Source organism: Gopherus evgoodei, chromosome 5, assembly GCF_007399415.2.
Source record: "Gopherus evgoodei ecotype Sinaloan lineage chromosome 5, rGopEvg1_v1.p, whole genome shotgun sequence".
NCBI classification, from domain to species: domain Eukaryota; kingdom Metazoa; phylum Chordata; order Testudines; family Testudinidae; genus Gopherus; species Gopherus evgoodei.
Window position 1 is genome coordinate 47,072,171 of NC_044326.1, and position 20,053 is coordinate 47,092,223.

The following is a 20,053-nucleotide window of genomic DNA, read 5'->3' on the forward strand; positions in this document are numbered from 1 at the left end:
GGTGAGGGGAGAGCAGGGACCGGGAGCTCAGCGCCCTCCCCCAACAAGAGGGGGGCTGCGCTCAGGAGAGCCGCCTCCCCCGGCCCCCATGGGCGCGGTGCGCCGGGGGCCGCTATGAGCCGGGCGGGAGCGGCGCGGCAGCAGCCCGTGTGCGCGTCCAGCGCTGCCGGCGGGGGCAGCCCCGCTAGCCTCGCCCGCCGGGCGCCGCCTGGGATGTGGCCGCGAGCAGAAGTCGCTGCCGCGGCCGTGAGCCGGGCGCCGAGCCTGGGCTGAGCCGGGAGCGGGTCCCGCTGCCGCCGCCATGGGGGATCGGGGGCTGCTGCTGCGCTACCTGCTGCTGGGCTTCCTGGGCTGGGGCGCGTCCGCCCAGCCGGCGGGGGGCGAGTATTGCCACGGCTGGGTGGACGGGCACGGCCGCTACCACGAGGGCTTCCCGTGCCCGGAGGACTTCGACACGCCGGACGCCACCATCTGCTGCGGCTCCTGCGCCCTGCGCTACTGCTGCGCCGCCGCCGAGGCCCGGCTGGAGCAAGGCGGCTGCACCAACGACCGCGAGCCGCAGCCCCCGGGGGTGACAGCCCGTGAGTGTCCGGCCCGCTCCGCCCGCCGGTTCCTCCTGCCCGGGGCCTGACGCTCCAGCTGCTGCGCCGGGCGGGCGCGGGGCCCGAGCTTGGAGCCGGCGCTGGGACCAGCCGCGGGCAGGGCGCTAGAGCCCGAGGCGGCTCGCGGGCGGTGAGGCGCGGCCGGTCGCTGCGGAGTGCGGTCCCGGTCCCCTCCCGCCCCAGCCCCCCGCTGCTGTGGGCGGCCTGCTCCGGACGCGCCCCCGCGCTACCCGCGGCCGGGCGGACCCGGAAAGTTTCCGCCAGCTTCCCTGGGAAGCGAGCGAGGCACCGGGCGGCCGGGGATGCGGCGGCGGCGGCGGCAGGTGAAGGGCGAGCCTGGCACGGGGCTGAGTCCGGCTTCCCCTGGCGGCGCGGCGGGGTCTGGGGCTCCCCGCGGCGCTGGTGCCAGGCAGGGGCAGACCGCCGCCCGCTCCCCGCCGCTGGGTGGGCTCTTGCGGTAGCGCCATGGGGCCGCCGTCTGGCGCAGCCCCGGCCGCGCACGTCCCCAGAGCCAGGGCCGGGAAGCGCGCTCGGGGCTAAGCCAGCGGCGCTACTGGGGCTCTTGAGCAGCCAAACGGGAAGCCGCGTTACCGGGTCCTTGGCCGCGCGGAGGACGCGCAAAGGCGGGGTAGTTTTATACCTCGTAACTGGTCAACGGTGCGGCTGGGGCATCCTGAGCGAGAATAAAACCCGCGGCCTTCAGCCGACTGAAACCGGCTCCCGGGCCAGCGTCGGCCGAAGAGCGCCTCAGAACCGCTCAGGTCGGTGGCGAACTAGCCCCCCACGTGCTGGCACTACGGGTCTGGTTTAATCACCCCCACAGCTTAGGAGTGGCCCAACCATTTAAATCCCATCAAACTTACTTAAAGGCGAGTTTATATTAAAGAGCTAGTTACCTTGCAGTGAAGGAGCAGCTGGAAAGCCCTATCCGTGGCCGTTTTATTTTTTCCTTTCCAGACGTGACTAACTTTAACTGTAAAAAGATTCAGACTGGGGTTCCAGGAATATATATAAAAGCAAACAAGTAATCCAGCAACAGCGTTGACAGATATTTGGCTGAAAATCGTTCACTCTGAAGTTACTTGCCCCCTAAAAAGGGACTGGCGCTTTTGAAGAGTTAGGCCATAGTTTCAGGCAGTTATAATTTGCAGCACTGAGTAAATTTTCGAAAAAACTTGTTGGAAAAGTGGAGCATGATTCCTGAACAAAGGGAAAACCAAACCAACCACTGCAAACTATAGTCGTGCAGTAAACAGGACCATGCGGACTAACCACTGAGGAGTCCAGCCCTGATCTAAACAGTAACACTAGGAATTAGTCTATTAAAATGGTCAGCAGCAAAGACTTTTAATTTCTGCATGTAGGAACTAAAGGCTAATTAAAAATCAAATGCAGGATCAGTGAAGTTGTTACTTAGTATCAGATCACACTTAGTGCTGGCAGGCAGTTCACAGTTTATTTGTAATAGGTGAAAGGAGCACCTTTTAACAAGCGCGGTAGTTGATGAGAGTTTGAGAATAATGTGGGAATTTGAAAACTGCAGAGTTAAATAGATGAGCTATTTTGGAGTGTTAAAATGTACTTTTTTTTTTTAATTCAGAGCCCATCTACGTTCCTTTCCTTATTGTTGGATCCATATTCATCGCCTTCATTATTGTGGGTTCGTTGGTAGCTGTTTACTGTTGCACGTGTTTAAGACCTAAGCAAACATCGCAGCAGCCAATACGATTCTCTCTTCGAAGCTATCAGATCGAGACTCTTCCAATGATCCTGACCTCCACTAGCCTCCGGACACCGTCCAGACAGTCCAGTACTGCAACCAGTTCGAGTTCTACTGGAGGCTCCATTCGCAGGTTCTCTTTCGCCAGAGCAGAATCTGGGTGTTTAGTGGCATCTCCACCTTCACCTTACACACCGGGCTGCTTACAAACAGGCCATTCTATCCACCTAAGTCAACCAGCTGGATTTTTGGTGTCATCACCCTATTTTGGCTATCCTCTCCAACCAGAACCTTCCCTAGCTGAGAGGAGCTGCCCAGATTTTAGCTAGGAGTTTTCAAAAGTAATATAGCTATAGGCGGTATACTGCTGCAGGGTACATTTCACGTTAATATGTTCTGTAGTTATGGAACTCAAAACCATGTTATTGGGGGAGTTGCCCATTTAAAAGTGCAAGATTGTGTAGAAACTGGTACAAATACTTACAGTTTCCTTGTACTTGGGTCACAACTGCATATAGATCATGAAACATTTTAAACATTTATTCCTCTCAAAAAGTGACCTTTTGATAATTATTCTAATTTGTGCAGAATTTCTGCAGAGAGATGTAGAAGACCAATTTGGGATAAAATTATTAATAACATAGCTAGAAGAGTTATAAATTACTTTTGAAGTCCAAATGATATTAACTCTGTTATAACAAACCAGGGACCTGATTCTGCAACTCTTGAACAATCGTTTACTCACCAGAATAGTCCCACTTACTGCAATGATACTGCCGAGGTGAGTAAGGGTCGCAGGATCCTGACCTGGGGTTGAGGGAAGAAAGGTATAAAAATGGGGAGTGTGGGGAATTGTCCATGATTATAGATACCAGAATCAGATTTTTTTTAAAGTGCACATAATATAACTGAGATTAGGGAGCATAAAATTTACTTTTGAAAGTAAAGTATTAGAAAGATAGGGCCAAATATTTTAATACTGTTTAAGTTTAGTTTAAAACATGCCCAGTCTCCCAGTAGTCAGATTATTTTATATGGAAAAAAAGTACAACGTGCACAACAGAGATCATTTATGTAAAATCCTAAAAACATGATTACTTCAAAACATTTTTATTAAAGGAGAATTTGCTGTAAGCATTTTGTTCAGCAACATGTATATAAATACAAATTGGACAAAGTGGTCTCCAAGTTCTATTTGTAAAATTAGTAATGTATAAAATGTAAAGACAAATTTGTAATTTAAAATGTATGTACAGCATTGACAACATTAATTATTTAGTAGTCATATTGAATTGTTTTATGTCAAACTGGTTGAAATTTTAATTTTTGGTTGTAATTCTCTACAGAATGCCACTCACAAACCGTGAGCCTATTAAGCAATGTTCATTTGGTTACAGTGTCAATACATTTGTATTTTGTTTTCTATACATTAAAAGTAGTAGTAAATTTTGTTCTTTTGCAAACTATTTTACATCCATACATCTGTGATGCTGCAGATTTAATATAGTTTATAACAGTGTTGAATATGCAGTTAACTAGTCAGATTAACAACTGATGAATTTAAAGTGTATATAAAAATAAAGATCATTATATTAAATTGTTTACTACACTGCTTGAATTTACAATATCCCATTATAGAACTAGGATTCTTCCTCTGTTCCCTTGCAAAAATAACCAACCAACCAATATAAACCAAAACAAACCAACCCAACCCCAAACGCTAACACAATAACAAATCAAGGGAAAGGAAAAATGAGTCCAGTCAGGGCCTCTACCTTTCATGTACTTCTATACACAGATAAAGCCATTCTGTCTGTTTGGGTTTCCTGTATCTCTACACTGAACTTGCTTATCTTGCCAAACCAGATCTGCTGATGTGCTAGGTATTCTTGAAATATTTTATTATAATAGATGGTTCCGTTACACAAGCATTACGGCAAGTTTAATTATCAAAAGCATATTTAAATTAGTATAAAATTAAGGAATTTAGTTAAAATGTCCATCTTTTTTACATTAAAAATGTGGGCCATTTCTCCAGAAAAGTTTGCCTTCTGTCGCTGCTTACCATACACTTCAGTCAGATTCTGCTCTCATTCAAGCCAATGGGAGCAGACTAGGGATCTTTCTGAATTTCATTAATTTTTCCTCAAGATTTAAGTAGAATTTTGTTCTTTAAAAATAAATGGTCAGGTATTTCATTTTTTACTTTATATTCTAGTTTTCCAATTGTATTTTTTCATAATCTTTTCATATTTTTTTCATTGCATTGTCGACATGAAGTGTCAATAGCCATTTCTACTAGAAATGTAATAGTAGTAGAACTGTATAAGCAAGAGGAAGAAGATTCTCTTGATTCTATACATTTGACATTTTAAATCTAATATGCAGCTAATATTGAAAATGTATGGACTTTGACTTTCATTCACACCTAAAATCATAATACAATAATGGATACATTTAAAAATAATTTAAAACTTTATTTCACATCCTTGTAAAATTGCTATGAAATTTACCAGTCTAGTTAAAAAAGTCTATTTGCCCAACCCTTAGCATGATGATTATGAAGAAATTAACACATTGTATTCGCTTATCAAAGAAAAAAAAAATACTTCTCTCCAGGAAGGGGCAGGTAGAATTTTGCACATCTCTGTTAATGCCCTGTAAGGCCTGATTCTGACTTCAACAGGAGTTTTGTTTGAATAAGGCATACAGGACTAGGTCCTTAAAGAACGTATTAAATATTTTCTGGAAAAAATTACCCAAGAGTTTATACAGTAAATGAACTCTGTCATTGTTTGGGAGCAGCCTTGTAAGATCTGTTCACACAACTATTAAGAGTGGCACTACCATGTCAGAGAGCGAGATGGATCAGAGGAGACGTGATAGGGGTCTACAAGTACATCCATGAGGAGAGGATTTAGCAGACAAAGCATAACACGATCCAGTGAGTGGAAGCTGAGAATTGGATGAATTCAGACTCGGAAAAAGGGTAAAACAGTGAAGGCAAGATGTCAAACACTCTGGCCCTAATTCTGTAAAGCACTTGCTCAGCTTCATGCACGTGAGTATTTTAATATAGGATTGGGATCAGGTTCTTAGAATCTTGATGGGGCCTTTAGACCTTGACAAAAAAGGGGTGTGGATGAAGCAGCTGTGCAGATGGGCCTTTGAATAACCTGTGTGCCACATGAGGTGGGAAGCCTGGAAAGAGGTCCTTGGATTACTGTATCCATATTTATGTGGAGCTTGTGACAAAACCCTAGTGTGGGCAATGAGACACTATTCAAGTCCATGGACTGAAATAATGATCACAGCCTGCTTATGGTTTAAAGGTTGAATTTTCCCTATCCCTGTAGACTCTCCAGCACGAAGTCTGATTTATTTGGGCTAGGTGTAGGAATGGTGAATTTCATCCCCAATGAAGAGGAAGAACTATAGCTATGGCAATATGGATGCTAAAAAAATCCATAAACTGTAATAATCTCCTAAACTATTATAGTATCAGAGGGGTAGCCATGTTAGTCTGGGTTTGTAAAAAGTGACAAAGAGTCCTGTGGCACCTTATAGACTAACAGACATATTGGAGCATAAGCTTTCATAGGTGAATACCCACTTTGTCAGGCACATTTATTAGAGATAAAAAGTAAATTACATTCAGGTCTGTGATGTAGTTTTAATGACCAGTTACAATGTTTGTTTTGAAGGGGTTAGGTGGTGTATGTTAAACAAATTGCGTGAAATGAATTAGGTTAATACATGTTTATGGAATGCAATGCTGCAATTTAGATTAATCAGCACTGTGAGCACAGTGGGCTTGAGTCTTCTTCAACTTTTACTAGTGTAAATTAACTCCACTAACTTCAGTGGAGTGACATCAGTCTAAAATAAGTAAAAGTGACAGGATAATCAAGCCTAGTAACTGAATACTGTCAGATTCATGCACATTATGGATTTAATTTTCAGAGGTGCTGTGCATCTGCAGCTCCAATTGACTTCTACTGGAGTTGTGGTTGTTCACTACTTCTAAAAAACAAAATTGGACTGATAAAACTGACAATGCAAAGTTCCTGATATACTTCTTGCTAGTATCTATAACTTGACAGCAATATTAAGGATATTGGGCCAAATTCTGCTTCCAATTTCTCTTGTGGAAATCTGGAGCCACTCAGTTGACTGGAACAGGAATATTCTGTATTTACAGTGTAGTAAGGGCGCAGATTTGGATTCACTGACTTCAGTGAAAGTTTCATCTGCTCACTAAATATGCCCCTGAAAGAATATCAAATCAGTCTGTGTTAAACTTATTTTGCACACTAACTGCAAAATATGTGCATTTTTAAATAATTTGTCACTTTAATACTCTTTTCTGATCAACTTACATCCCCTGTCACTTTTGAAATTAACTCCATATACATAAGGGATTAATACCTGTCTACAACCACATTTCAATTCTGGCCTGGATACTTCCACTCTTATTCAGGTGATACACACCATTAAGGGAGAAACATCTTTTGGCAGTGACAGTGGATGATTGACCTTTAACACCAAACCCTCATAAAAATCAAACAAGACTCCCTTTTAATCAGTCTCTTCCTTGGCTCTTCCACTGAAAAGCTTTCCTGTTTGAAAGTATGCTCTTCCTGTTCTTTACCATGAGTATCCTCAGACCCTGCCTCACTGGGTTAGTTGCAATCCTCCATGGTCCCTTTTCAATGTTTAAAGCAAACTCCTCATTGACATCAGTGGGACCATGAGTGGGCCTCTGCAAACAATCATATTTATTAAAAGTTGTAAAATACTGCAGTATTTTCTCCATTTGCTAGAGTAATACAAAAGTATTTGGGTACTAGTCTGAAAGCTATTTTATTTCCAGTATGCCTCATTTCAACTGATTAAAATAGAAATAAAGAAATGTGAAAAAGTTTTGCTTTGAACTTAACTTGTAGCACTTGCAACCAAAACTTTCAAGGTTATTTTTATTTAATGGCAAAGTTTATTCAATTTTTTAATAACAATTAAAAGACAAAACATTAAAAAATTGCAGTTCAAAACATGCACATTCACAAAATGCCAATGACATGTAACACTGCATAGAACTGAAAGCGTTACTAAAATTTAATAAAACATACAGGGCATTTAATGTCCAGTTAAAACTAAACCTGAGAAAAACTACCATAAACACTGAGTCAAAAACTCTCCATTCATGCAGCTTCACAATTTCCACAACAGTTTCAGCAGTAATGGTTCAGTGGAGCTGGAAAATCCTACCTTACCTTGAACACAAACTTTGCTTTGACATAGTAGCTGCCTTTCACAGCAGTTTATACTTTTGAAACACTGAAATACTTAACGAAAAATCAAGTCAAACGAGAAAAACAGTATTAATGCATTTATGGCTTCTAGTCTAGAATAAAGAAACACTAAAACATGATTTTAGCTTTACATGTTCTGATCACAGCTTTGCAATTACTAATTGTTGTATGTATGAAAAAACGCTTACGTTTAATTCAAAATACATAAAAAACAAAGGGCCCAATCTTGCAAATTCTTACTCACACAAGTAGTCTTTATTCATATAACTACTGAAGCCAATGGGAGAAAGGGTTTGCAGCATCAGGCACAAGTTTTTGGAATGCTAAAATAGTCCTTGTTTAATGAAGATGTATCGAACAACATTTGTTGAGTTTTGCTAGGAAAGAATATACCCAGTACTAATAAAATTGAACTGACCACTTAATTAACATCCAGATCATTAACTTCTGGATACATTATGTTGTGACTCTATAAATGAAGGCAGAAAAATGACAACTGCAACAACTATGTTAGCTCAGAAATCTTTAAAATATTAATTCATGCAAACAGGATGATTAACTCATCAAAATTACAGCTGCTTTTATACAGTATAAATCAAGATAAAAAAATAGGAAAACACTATTTTCCCTTCCTTCAATTTAATGTACATTCTAATTCAAGGTTAAGGCAACGAAGAGAGATCCTTGTGACATTTGTAAAAATTTTTTTGTGATATTGTGGATTTTTATGGTGTTTATAGGAATCTTTAGCTATCTGTTACTGTCTCAAAATATCTTCTCTGTCATTTTTACACAAATAGAAAGATAATTTATTATAAATCTATTGAGGCTGCTTTCCACATATAAGCCTAAAATCAGGAAATGGCAAAAGAAAGTCCAAATACAAATGATGATTAAGCTTAATAAAATTTCTTAACAATTAATTAACCTTTTGAATAACTGTTGCATTCTTATAAGTAATTAAAATAACAATATGCACACAAGATCAATTGATTTCTGACTGGCACTGTTTTGGCTTAATTGAAGAAACATTTTTTAATAATAGTTTGTAATTGTCATGCAGTGCACATAAGGCAGACTGCAAATTACCATGTGAATTCCATATTGGACTTTATTCACACAAAACTAAAAGTTTAAGTGATCAGAATAAATGCATTATTATTAGCTACTGTAATTTGACTAAATTATTTTTTTCATTAAAATAAATACTTGCATAACCAATGGCTCAAATAAACAAACACATGGTATATTAAATAAATAATATACTATCTTTCTGTGCACTTTAACAATGTGCAAATAAACTGTGTATTGTATACATGAACTGATTTTTTTTTAAAAAAAAATCTTTTACACGGGCATGTTTTGCTGAGGTGATCTTATATTTTGAAGTGGAAGTGTATAAGCAGTAAAAAACATTTTTTTACTAACTTGCTAAGCAGGACTATTATCTCACAATTGATTACCATATGACAATAAGCAACATCTAGTATGTGTAAAAATATATCCAAAACAGACTTACAATTGGGGAATAAAAGTACATTCACAAACTCAAAATACATTTTGTAGGGCACTACTTAAAATTAAAATGTGTAAAATCACACAAGGATGACACACATGGTGATGAACTTACACCTGCTTTGGGAATAGAGCAACATATAACATAATGCAACATCACCAGCTAGAATTCCAATATGAGTCCAGGGTCTCAACAAGATGTGCTAACAGCCCTCTACCTTCTTAGCAATAAAGAAAAGTGGAATGGGACTAAACTGTGTGTCATTTGTGTCATCAGCTGTAAGTAGCTGGAAATCTTAATTGTCTGAATTCTTGTAAATATAGCATGTTTATTTTATAGGGTAAACCCAGGATAAGTGAAGCTGCTTGTAAATTTCATCACAATACAATGGTTTACACTACATTTCTTTGCTTTGCATAATTTCTGCCAAATCAATATTTATGCCTTTTACAACTGAAAAGGATTTTTAAAAATGCATTTACTTTTAAAAAGAGGCAGGGACTGAATTGTTTTATATTAGTTAAGTCACTGAGGAATGTCATTTAAGAAATTTGTTGAAATCGGTCATTCTCTAATGGATGTCAAAAATAGGGATCCATATTTTAAGAAAGCAGCATGCTCCCAATTTTTTTTCTTGCTTTAGGTCAAGTGATATGGCCCTCCCATATTGATCCATCTATTTATCTATGCCTGAAATGGCTTTTCTGAAGGCAGCTCTTCTCTGCATGACTGACTAACAGTGCTGTTTCTAGTGGAATACGTTTTCTTTGTCCCCGTTTCTTCTGTGTACTCTTGTGTTTAAAGATCACTCAAGGAAAGGGAGAGGAAGAGAATGCATAACAGACATATGAAATGTGGAGGGCCGTTCCATCAATTTGTCCTCCTAAGTATGTACTTTCATATTGTGTCTTCCTTGCTGGGACTTTTGATATCTGATGGGATTTGTATATTTTCTCAAAATGAGAGGTAAGGAAGTTGCGTAGTGTAGTGAAGTGAGATGTGGAGCCTGCATAGTGCTGAAAGGCCAGGGGACAAAGTTTTAATCTTAATAAGTATACGAATAGTCAAGAAATTATTGGTAGGATATGGAATAGCTGAAGAGATATACTGCTTGTTATTTACAATCTAGATTGGATGATTTTGAGGATAAAAAGTGATAAGAATGAAGTTCTTAATAACCTGAAAGGAGAATGGAAAATTTCTGTTCCATTCACAGACAATTGACGTTCAAAGAAAAACTGTATCTATTTTACTTAGCCTAGCAGTCTGAAAAATTTAAAAATTAAGAAGCATTTCCTCCATATAAAATAAAATTAAAATTAAATTATTATAGTGGACTTTAGGTCAGTATTAAAACAGACAAACGTTAACAAAAAGTTAAATTGGACTCTGTGCCATTGTCACAAATAAACGTAACACCTGAAGTTAGGCCATCATTTAATATTGGGCGGAGACATACCAAATGTAATTAATTTTTTAAAATTTCTTTTTACAGTGTACTCTTGGTGAGAAGTGTAACTTTTACACTGCTGAGTTGAGAAAATTGTGGAAAATTTTGTTTCCTTTTGTGCATTTTCCCTCCATTTTTGTTAAAAGCTGAAAGTATGGAGGTTTGCTAGTGACAAATAAACTGTAAAGAACTATTTCAGTATATTTGAGTGCATAGTAGGAGGTGACTCTGGTGCAAATGGAAGAGTCCACAGCACACAGAGCTAAAAGGCATACATTGCTTTAACAAGTCATGTTCTAGATAACTTTAGAATAAAAGCCCATAAATAGCTAATCTGTCTTTATGAATTAGGACAAACTTTTCTGATCAAATTGTGACCAGATGCGCATATAAAGCACAAGCATTGCAAAAATGGCTAAAATTATGATGAAGAAAGGTAAGACAGCATTTTCATTTTGTTTGTAATTGAACAAAACCTGGAAATATGAGCACCATACTAAAAAGTGGCAGCCATATTAAACAATAAAAAATAAAAAGCTTGTATCAGACCAAAGATGCAAAGTTTCACAGATCTGAAAGCACGTGTCATAAAGGCAACTCCAATTAGGCTTATTATGCTGTATTTTTATCAAGTATGGAGAATCAAGCATGCATTTCTGACATCAGGACTTTAATTTCCTTTTAAATTTCTCTGCAAATGACTACTGGAGATTCTTGAGAACTGCAATTATGGAACTTCTTTGGCAAACATATTTTTAGGCTAGTTTGACACAAACAACTTGGTTTGAAATCTTGCTTAATAAGATGAATTAACACTATTAAAATGTTGGTTAGTCAGCACTTGTTGAAATCAAAGGCTTGTTATCAACTGTACTTTAAATGTATAGCCACTTATGAACCTGCACAAATGTTAATAATTTATGTATAGTGGTAATCTGACCATTAATGACGCCCCAAGTAATATGATATACGAACAATACTGATTCAGCCTCGTAAATAAGTGATCTGGCAAAACACAAGGTAATTTTCCATCCCTGTTTACAAAGACAAAGCAAATACTTGTGAAAAATGTAAAGAGATGGCGTGTTACAGTAGAGTTGCACAGTGCTTATGTCTATTGAATACACTAATCCAAACTTTATGAAACAAGATCATCATGGATCTTCCTGTAATCTTTGTGACTGGATCCTGCTAGCAGACCCTAGCAAAGCTCTAGTAGTTTGTCTTACTTAAGTAATTCTAAGGGCTCTCTGTTGCAAGCTGTATTCCTTCACCATTCATCAGGTCTTTGTTTTGTGGTATCATAAGCTCGTATTACTTCAGATTGGGAAACTATTCCATTTTCATCTTGAGAAAACGCATAGCCATCTGCAGATACAAAACAGAAAATAGTTAAACCCTCTATCATAAACCGATAGCTAAGGGTTAATGTCTCTTTCACCTATAAAAGGGTTAACAAACAGTAACCTGAACCACCTGACCAGAGGACCAATCAGGAAACAAGACTTTTTCAAATCTGGGTGGAGGGAAGTTTTGGGTGTGAGTCCTTTGTTTGTGGTCTGTTCTCTTTCTCGGCTCTGAGAGTGACCACAGGAATCCCCAGGCTTTCTAATCTTCTGTTTCCAAGTTGTGAGTACAAGGATAGTAAGACAATAGGTTTATATTGTTTTTTTTTTGTATTTACATGTGTGTAGTTGCTGGAGTGTATTCTTTTTGGATAAGGCTGTTTATTCATTTTTTTCCTTTAAGCAATTGACCCTGTATATTGTCACCTTAGTACAGAGACCATTTTATGTCCTTTTTCTTTTTTTTTATATAAAGCTTTCTTTTTAAGACCTGTTGGAGTTTTTCTTTAGTGGGGATTCCAGGGAATTGAGTCTGCAGCTCACCAGGGGATTGGTGGGAGGAAGAAGTCAGGGGGAAAGTCTCTTTGTGTTAGATTTACTAAGCCTGACTTTGCATACCCTCTGGGTGAGGGGGGAGAGAGGTTACATCTCTCAGTACTTGTGTTTCAAGGACTTGAAACAGGGAGGGTGGAATCCCTTTGTTTAGATTCACGGAGCTTGAATCTGTATATCTCTCCAGGCACCCAGGGAGGGAACACCTGGAGGGGAAGAGGGAGAAGGGAAGTGGGTTATTTCCCTTTGTGGTGAGACTCAAGGAATCTGGTCTTGGGGTCCCCTGGGAAGGTTTTGGGGAGACCACAGTGAGCTAGGCACTGTATAATTCCTGGCTGGTGGCAGCGATACCAGGTCCAAGCTGGTAACTAAGCTTGGAGGTTTTCATGCTAACACCCACATTTTGGATGCTAAGGTCCAGATCTGGGAAGAAATGTTATGACACCCTCATTACTGTTTCAGATATTCTATAGAATTGGAAGACTTCAAACTTCAGTGAAACCAAATCAAGATATATCACATCTATTGTTTCTCCCCCACATCCACTAGGACAGTAACCCTGTCAAAGAAGGAAATTAGGTTGGTTTGGTATGATCTGGTTCTTGACAACAGCTTACAAAAAAGTTTAATAATTTGTTTCAGTATATCTATCCAGGTATCAAAGTTAGGTATAAACTAGTCAAATACCAATAAACCCATCTTCAGAGAGGGCCGGGAGAGAGAAGAACTCAAATCCTTTCATAATACTGGGAGACAGAAAGCACAACAGAAATAATTCTGTACAGTATCCAAGGAATGAATATGATCTCATCAAAAGGCAATAGATTCAATAAACGGTGATTATATATCACAGAATCATAGAAATGTAGGGCTGGAATGGATCTTGAGAAGTCATCAAGTCTAGCCCTCTGCGTTGTGGCAGGACCAAGTAAGCCTAGACCATGTCTGACTGGAACAGGTTCAGAGACGGGCTACTAGGATGATCCGAGGAATGGAAAACCTGTCATATGAAAGGAGACTCAAAGAGCTTGGCTTGTTTAGTCTAGCCAAAAGAAGGCTGAGGGGGGATATGCTTGCTCTTTATAAATATATCAGAGGGATTAATATTAGGGAGAGAGAGGAATTATTTAAGCTTATTACCAATGTAGATACAAGAACGAACGGGTATAAACTGGACACTAGGAAGTTTAGACTTGAAATTAGACGAAGGTTTCTAACCATTAGAGGAGTGAAGTTCTGGAACAGCCTTCCAAGGGGAGTAGTCGGGGCAAAAGACATATCTGGCTTTAAGATTAAGCTTGATAAGTTTATGGAAGGAATGGTATGATGGGAGAGCCTAATTTTGGCAATTGATCTTTGATTATCGCCAGATAAGTATGCCCAGTGGTTGGTGATGGGATGTTGGATGGGATGGGATCTGAGTTACTGCAGAGAATTCTTTTCTGAGTGCGGGCTGGTGAGTCTTGCCCACATGCTCAGGGTTTAGCTGATCGCCATATTTGGGGTCAGGAGGGAATTTTCCTCCAGGGCAGTTTGGCAGAGGCCCTGAGGTTTTTCGCCTTCCCCTGCAGCGTGGGGCATGGGTCACTTGCTGATGGATTCTCTGCAGCTTGAGGTCTTCAAACCACAATTTGAAGACTTCAGTAACTCAGGCATAGGTTAGGGGTTTGTTATAGAAGTGGATGGGTAGGGTTCTGTGGCCTGCTTTGTGCAGGGGGTCGGACTAGATGATCACATTGGTCCCTTCTGACCCTGGAATCTATGAATCTATGAATCTATGTCTGAAAGATGTTTGTCCAACCTGTTTTTTAAAACCTTCAATGATGGGGATTGCACAACCTTACTTCAAAGCCTATTCCAGATCTTAACCACACTTACAGTTAGAAAGTTTCCTATCATCTAACCTAATCTCCCTTGCTGCAGATTAAGCCCATTACTTCTTGTCCTGCCTTCAGTGGAGATGGAAAAGAATTGATCACTCTCCTCTTTATAACAGTCCTGAACATATTTGAATGCTATTGTCAGGTTCACCCAGTTTTCTTTTCTCAAGACTGAACGTACTCAGTTTTTTTTAACCTCTCCTCATAGGCCTGGTTTTCTAAACCATTTATCATTTTTGTTGCTCTCCTTTAGACTCTCCAATTTGTTCACATCTTTCCTAAAACGTGGCACACAGAATTGGAAACAGTACTCCAGCTGAGGCCTCTCCAGTGCTGAGTAGAGTGGGACAATTATCTCCCGAGTCTTACACACAACACTCCCGTTAATACACTCCAGAATGATATTACCCTTTTTCACAGCTGCATCACATTTTTGCACCATATTCAATTTGTGATCCACTGTACTTTTCAGATCCTTTTCAGCAGTACTACCACCTAGCCAGTTATTCCCCATTTTGTAGCTGTGCACTTGATTCGTCCTTCCTAACTGTAATATATTGCACTTGTCTTTATTGAATTTCATCTTGCTGAAATTTAGACCAATTTGACAATTTGTCAAGGTCAGTTTGAATTCTAATTCTATTTTCCAGAGTGCTTGTAACCCCTCCCAGTTTGGTGTCTTCTGCAAATTTTAAAAGCATACTCTCCACTCCATTATTCAAGTAATTAACGAAAATACTGAATAGTTCCAGACCCAGAACTGACCCCTGCAGGACTCCACTAGACACACTCTCCCAGTTTGATAGCAAACCATTGATAACTATTCTTTGAGTATGGTCTTTTAACCAGTTGTACACCCATCTTATAGTAATTTAATCTAGGCCACATTTCCCCAGCTTGCTTAGGAGAATGTCATTTGGGACAGTGAAAAAAGCCTTACTAAAATCAAGATATAATCACATCTACTGTTTTTCCCCACCCACTAGGCCAGTAAACCTTTCAAAGAAGGAAATTAGGTTGGTCTGGCATGATCTGGTTCTTGAGAACAGCTTATAAACTGTTTAATAATTTGTCCAGTATCTTTCCAGGTATCAAATGTAGGTATAGACTGGTCTATAATCCCCCAGGTTGTCTTTGTTCTATATTTGCCCTTCTCTAGTCCTTTGGGACCTCACCTGTCCTCCAGGAGTTCTCAAAGATAATTGCTAATGGTTCTGAGATTGTTTCCACTACTTCATGTAGTACTCTAGGATGAATTTCATCAGGCCCTGATGACTTGGATGCGTCTAACATATTTAAATATTCTGTAACCTGTTCTTTCCCTATTTTGGCTTCCATTCCTTACCCCTTGTTGTTAATATAAATTATGTTGAGTATCTGGCCCATTAACCTTTTTAGTGAAGACTTTGCTTCAAACACCTCAGCGTTCTTGAGGTCATCAGTTATTACTTCTCCTTTCCCACTAAGTAGTAGACCTTTGCTTTCCTTTGTCTTTCTCTTGTTCCTAATGTACTTAAATAACCTTTTCTTATTGCCTTTTATGTCCCTTGCTAGGTGTAACTCATTTTGTGCCTTAGCCTTTCTGATTTTCTTCTGACATGCTTGTGCTGTTCTTATGTACTTGTCGTTAGCAATTTGTCCATGTTTTTGTAGGATTCCTTTTTGATTTTCAGGTCATTAAAGAGCTCAGATGGAGGCATATTAGCCTCTTACTATTCTTCCTATTTTTCATTTGTATCGGGATACTCTGCAGTTGTGCCTTTAATACTGCCACCTTGAGAAACAGTCTGCTCTCCTGAACATCTTTTTCCCTTAGATTTTCTTCCAATGGAACCTTACCTACTAGTTCTCTGAATTTGATAAAGTCTGCTTTTTTGAAGTCCATTGTCCTTATTCTTCAGCTCTCACTCCTTCCTTTTCTTAGAAATCATGAAATCTATCATTTCATGATCACTTTCACCCAAATTGCCTTCCACCTTCAGATTCACTACCAATTCCTCCCTGCTGGTCAGAATGGCTGTCCCCCAGGTTAGTTCCTCCACTTTCTCGAACAAAAGGTTGTCCCCAAACACTCCAAGCAATTACTGCAAATTTTGTGTTTTGACATATTACTTTCCCAACATTATCTGGGTAGTTAAAGTTGTCCAGTACTACCAGGTCTTGTGCTTTGGATATTTCTGTTATTTGTTCTAGAAATGCTTTATCCACCTCCTCGTCCTGATTTGGTGGTCTACAGTACACACCTACAATGATGTAACCCCTTTCATTTTTAGCTAGAGGCTATCATCTGGTCTGCCTCCCACTTCCTTATGGACTTCAGAACATGTGTATACATTCCTGATGTATAATGCAACACCTTCTCCCTTTTCACATTGCCTGTCCTTCCTGAACAAGCCATATCACTCTATACCAATATTTCAGACATGAGATTTATCCCATGTGCTAGTACAAATATATATTATATTAAAAATGCAGTCACATACATTGTTTTTGTCAGATCTGACAAAACCCATTATATATATATAATATATATATATTTTCAATAGGTGCCCTTCCTCTTTGGGAAATCAAAATCAAAACAATTTCAGGATGATGGTCCAAAGTTTACATTATCATACTTAGTAATAAAAGCTGTTTGTAATTCAAGCTTAGTGTTTTAACACCAAACAGAGATTTGTCCTTTCTTAAAATATATCAGTATATTAGGTATATTTTTATGTGTATTTGTTTTAGGTAGATATCTTGTAAAAAGTGTTTTTAATAGTCCATTGTAGCAGAAATCAAGATAGTGCATTTTATGACAAACAATTTTAGTAAAGTATTGGTTTGTGTCTATATTTTGAAACTGCATGTTATTCTTTTTAAACACTAAACACTTACGAAGCAAGTTCTGCTGCAGAGATTCAGAGCGGTACAAGTTCACAGGACTCTTCTTAAAGACATTCTTCAGTAGTTGAGCTCTTTCAGTTAAGCTAGAAAGAAAGTGAAAATTTGTGAAATATGTCAATTTATGAATGATAATGTACAGTTTGCCCATGGGACATTAAACAAGGACTGGCAAACTTAAAAACTGCCCATTATAAGGTAGGAAAAAATTAGTGATCAATCTTCTATTTAGGTTGTACCTGACCTAATTATTATTAGACATACGATTAAAATCATGGCAAACTAAAATATTTCAAATACTGGGCTTATGTTTGTAAATTTCCTGGGGAGAGACTGGTTTGTGGTTATGTGTTTATACACTGACTAGCATATTGGGGACTCTAGGTGTAACCATAATACAAATAAATAAACTAACAAAACTATTAAAATATTGAAGTGCCAGATTCTGCCTGGCCCTTTTGGTGCGTAGTGTAAAGGAAGGGGATAGAGACTTCCCTAACCCAGCATAACCTGCAAAAAGGCCAGGCAAAATTGCAGCCCCTACATACTAAGAAGGTAAGGATTACTCCCTACCTGCCCTGCTACTGTGACCGAAAAGGGATGGGAAGTGCAGGGAGGAGATTGCACTAAGGCCATCTGGATGAGTGAGCCAGCCATGTGTGTGTTGGAGTATGCTGCCTCCGTGAAGGGAGTTGCAGTGTGTGCACTTCTGGTGAGCTCTGGAAACTCTAAGAAGGCATTCTGCTTCTCTGACACATTATTCCTCATGGTGCTTGCTTTTAAGTGGTGCAGTTCATCACTGCTCCTTAATACAGGATATGTACAATTTACATAATCCAGCCCTTAATAATTATCTCCAAAACAGAGTTGCCAGGAATTTTTTAAATTGTTCACAATCTGTCCCTGGGAAACAGGTGCCGTGGATAGATGATCCACTATTTTTAGAGACCAGGGTTTGAGTCTGGACTAGATACCAATTTTAAAAAGGTTAGTGGCCTGATGGTAACGTACATGACTTGTTTTGGTAAAGTTTTTTTTTTTTTTTAAGAAAACATTCTACAAGTACATTGATATAAAGTTTTAATCCATTTTGACAAATATAAACAATCTGCCCTGCTTACTATTGTTTCATAGACTTCAAACATATTTGATAATCTGAAGTACATGATAATTACAATTAAATGATAGTGATTAAGATTTTAAAGCTGCACAGCATACCTAAATAAGAAAAATTAACACTATTTTCGTTACTGGAGGTGTCTGATTGCCTTGCTACAAATGAGTACTGCACTTTACTAAGTTGTTTTCAGAGATGCTAAGTAAATAGTAAGGGACACATTTTCGCAGATATTTGCATGCGTTTACAATGCAACTAGTAGGTGCATGGTCTTTTGTGCACAAAGGATTTTCAAAGGTTTATGTGCACACCCAGGCAGGTTGAAATTTAAGCTAGAACTAAATTGAAGGTACACATGCAGATTTCTGGTAACATACAGATTGCTGGGAGTTTAAAGCAGGGCTTGTGTGTGTCATCCAGTTATATACTGTCCATTCTTCTCCCTCCTAAAACTCTGCAACTTAGAGTAGCACCTCATTACTATTTGTGCTGCTACTGCAAAATACACTGGAATATGATCCAGACAGCTCTTCACCTGAGCACATGTAGAAAAAAGTAGTGGTGGGGAATGAATGGAAGTTTTAACCAATCGGATACACAGGCACTGGTCGAACGTTACAGGGTTTGATGTTTTCAGGAACCAAACAGGCTGTCTCCTTACAATGTATCTTTCTTTCCAAATTCTTATAGTTTCCCATGGATAAGACCCTAATTTAATGACTAGAAAATAGGTGGACTGGCTAAAGCATAGAGAGCTTGCGAAAACATGATAAATATACTTTCTGATAATTTTAAGAAGATTACTGCAGGAATTGGGAAGGAATGTAGATGAGGACTGGGAATGGTATTACACAGGCTTTTCAGGCAAACCACAGGAACTATGCCCTGAACTGGGTCTCAGTGTCAGACACCACAGTGCTGAATGTTTTGTCTTCTGTGTGTGAGCTGCTTTAACATGACCTAGGGTGCCCAGATAAAATTCAGAATGGAACATTTTGAATTCATGCTGCCTGCAGAAGCCTTAGAGCTGTGAAGAAACTGTTTCAGTTATAACAGTGTTCATGGCAATCTTGGGAATCCTAGTAATCTAAGTTAGGATGTACTGTGAAGTGTTTTAATTGATTTTTAAGGCCAGAAGGGACCATGGTGATCATCTACTTTGACCATAGAGGCCATAAGACACAAGCCATAAGATTTCCCTGAATTAATTTCTGATTTAAGTCCAACAGTTGTGATTTAACTAGAGCACATCTTTTAGATAAAACATCTTCTGTGATGAGCATCCACCACAACCTTTAGCAAGTTGTTCCAACAGTTAATTACCATTAAATGGTTAATCACTATTAAAAATGTGTGCCTTATTTCTAGTCTGAGTTTGCCTACCTTCAACTTCTGGCCATAGGATCTTGTTATACCTTTGTCTGCAGGACTGAAGATCCCTCTATTAAGCAAATTTCTGTTCCCAGTGTAGGTATTCAACAATGTTCAGAGCCTCTGAGGGGCTGGCGGTAAGGGACATCTAGGTATATTCAGAGCCCACACTAAAGACAAACTATACCTCTCCTGATAGGCTCCCTTTTGTTCTGGCAACCTCTACTCTAATGAGATCCACAGTGCCACATTCTATCCAACACTCTAACCCCAGTCACTAAAATGGTGCCTACAGAACAAA

The 20,053-nt window shown here is 39.5% G+C and overlaps 2 protein-coding genes across 6 annotated transcripts in view; one reads left to right on the plus strand and one right to left on the minus strand.

The window, feature by feature from the left end:
* Window positions 1–213: 213 nt before the first annotated feature.
* SHISA3 (shisa family member 3) lies at window positions 214–5,335 on the plus strand. The gene is given in 3 exon segments (XM_030563161.1): window positions 214–248; window positions 250–581; window positions 2,203–5,335. Coding segments are annotated over 3 exon segments (816 nt in total). The 3' UTR covers window positions 2,652–5,335.
* A 1,957-nt stretch (window positions 5,336–7,292) lies between these two features.
* ATP8A1 (ATPase phospholipid transporting 8A1) overlaps window positions 7,293–20,053 on the minus strand; it is a 254,637-nt gene continuing 241,876 nt past the window's right edge. For all 5 annotated transcript variants that reach the window (XM_030563157.1, XM_030563155.1, XM_030563159.1 and 2 more), the window contains 2 exons: window positions 17,259–17,350; window positions 7,293–11,968 (listed from right to left, as the gene is read on the minus strand). In XM_030563157.1, the coding sequence (XP_030419017.1) occupies window positions 11,871–11,968; window positions 17,259–17,350 (190 nt within the window). In that variant the 3' untranslated portion in view covers window positions 7,293–11,870. The remainder of the gene's footprint in view (window positions 11,969–17,258; window positions 17,351–20,053) is intronic.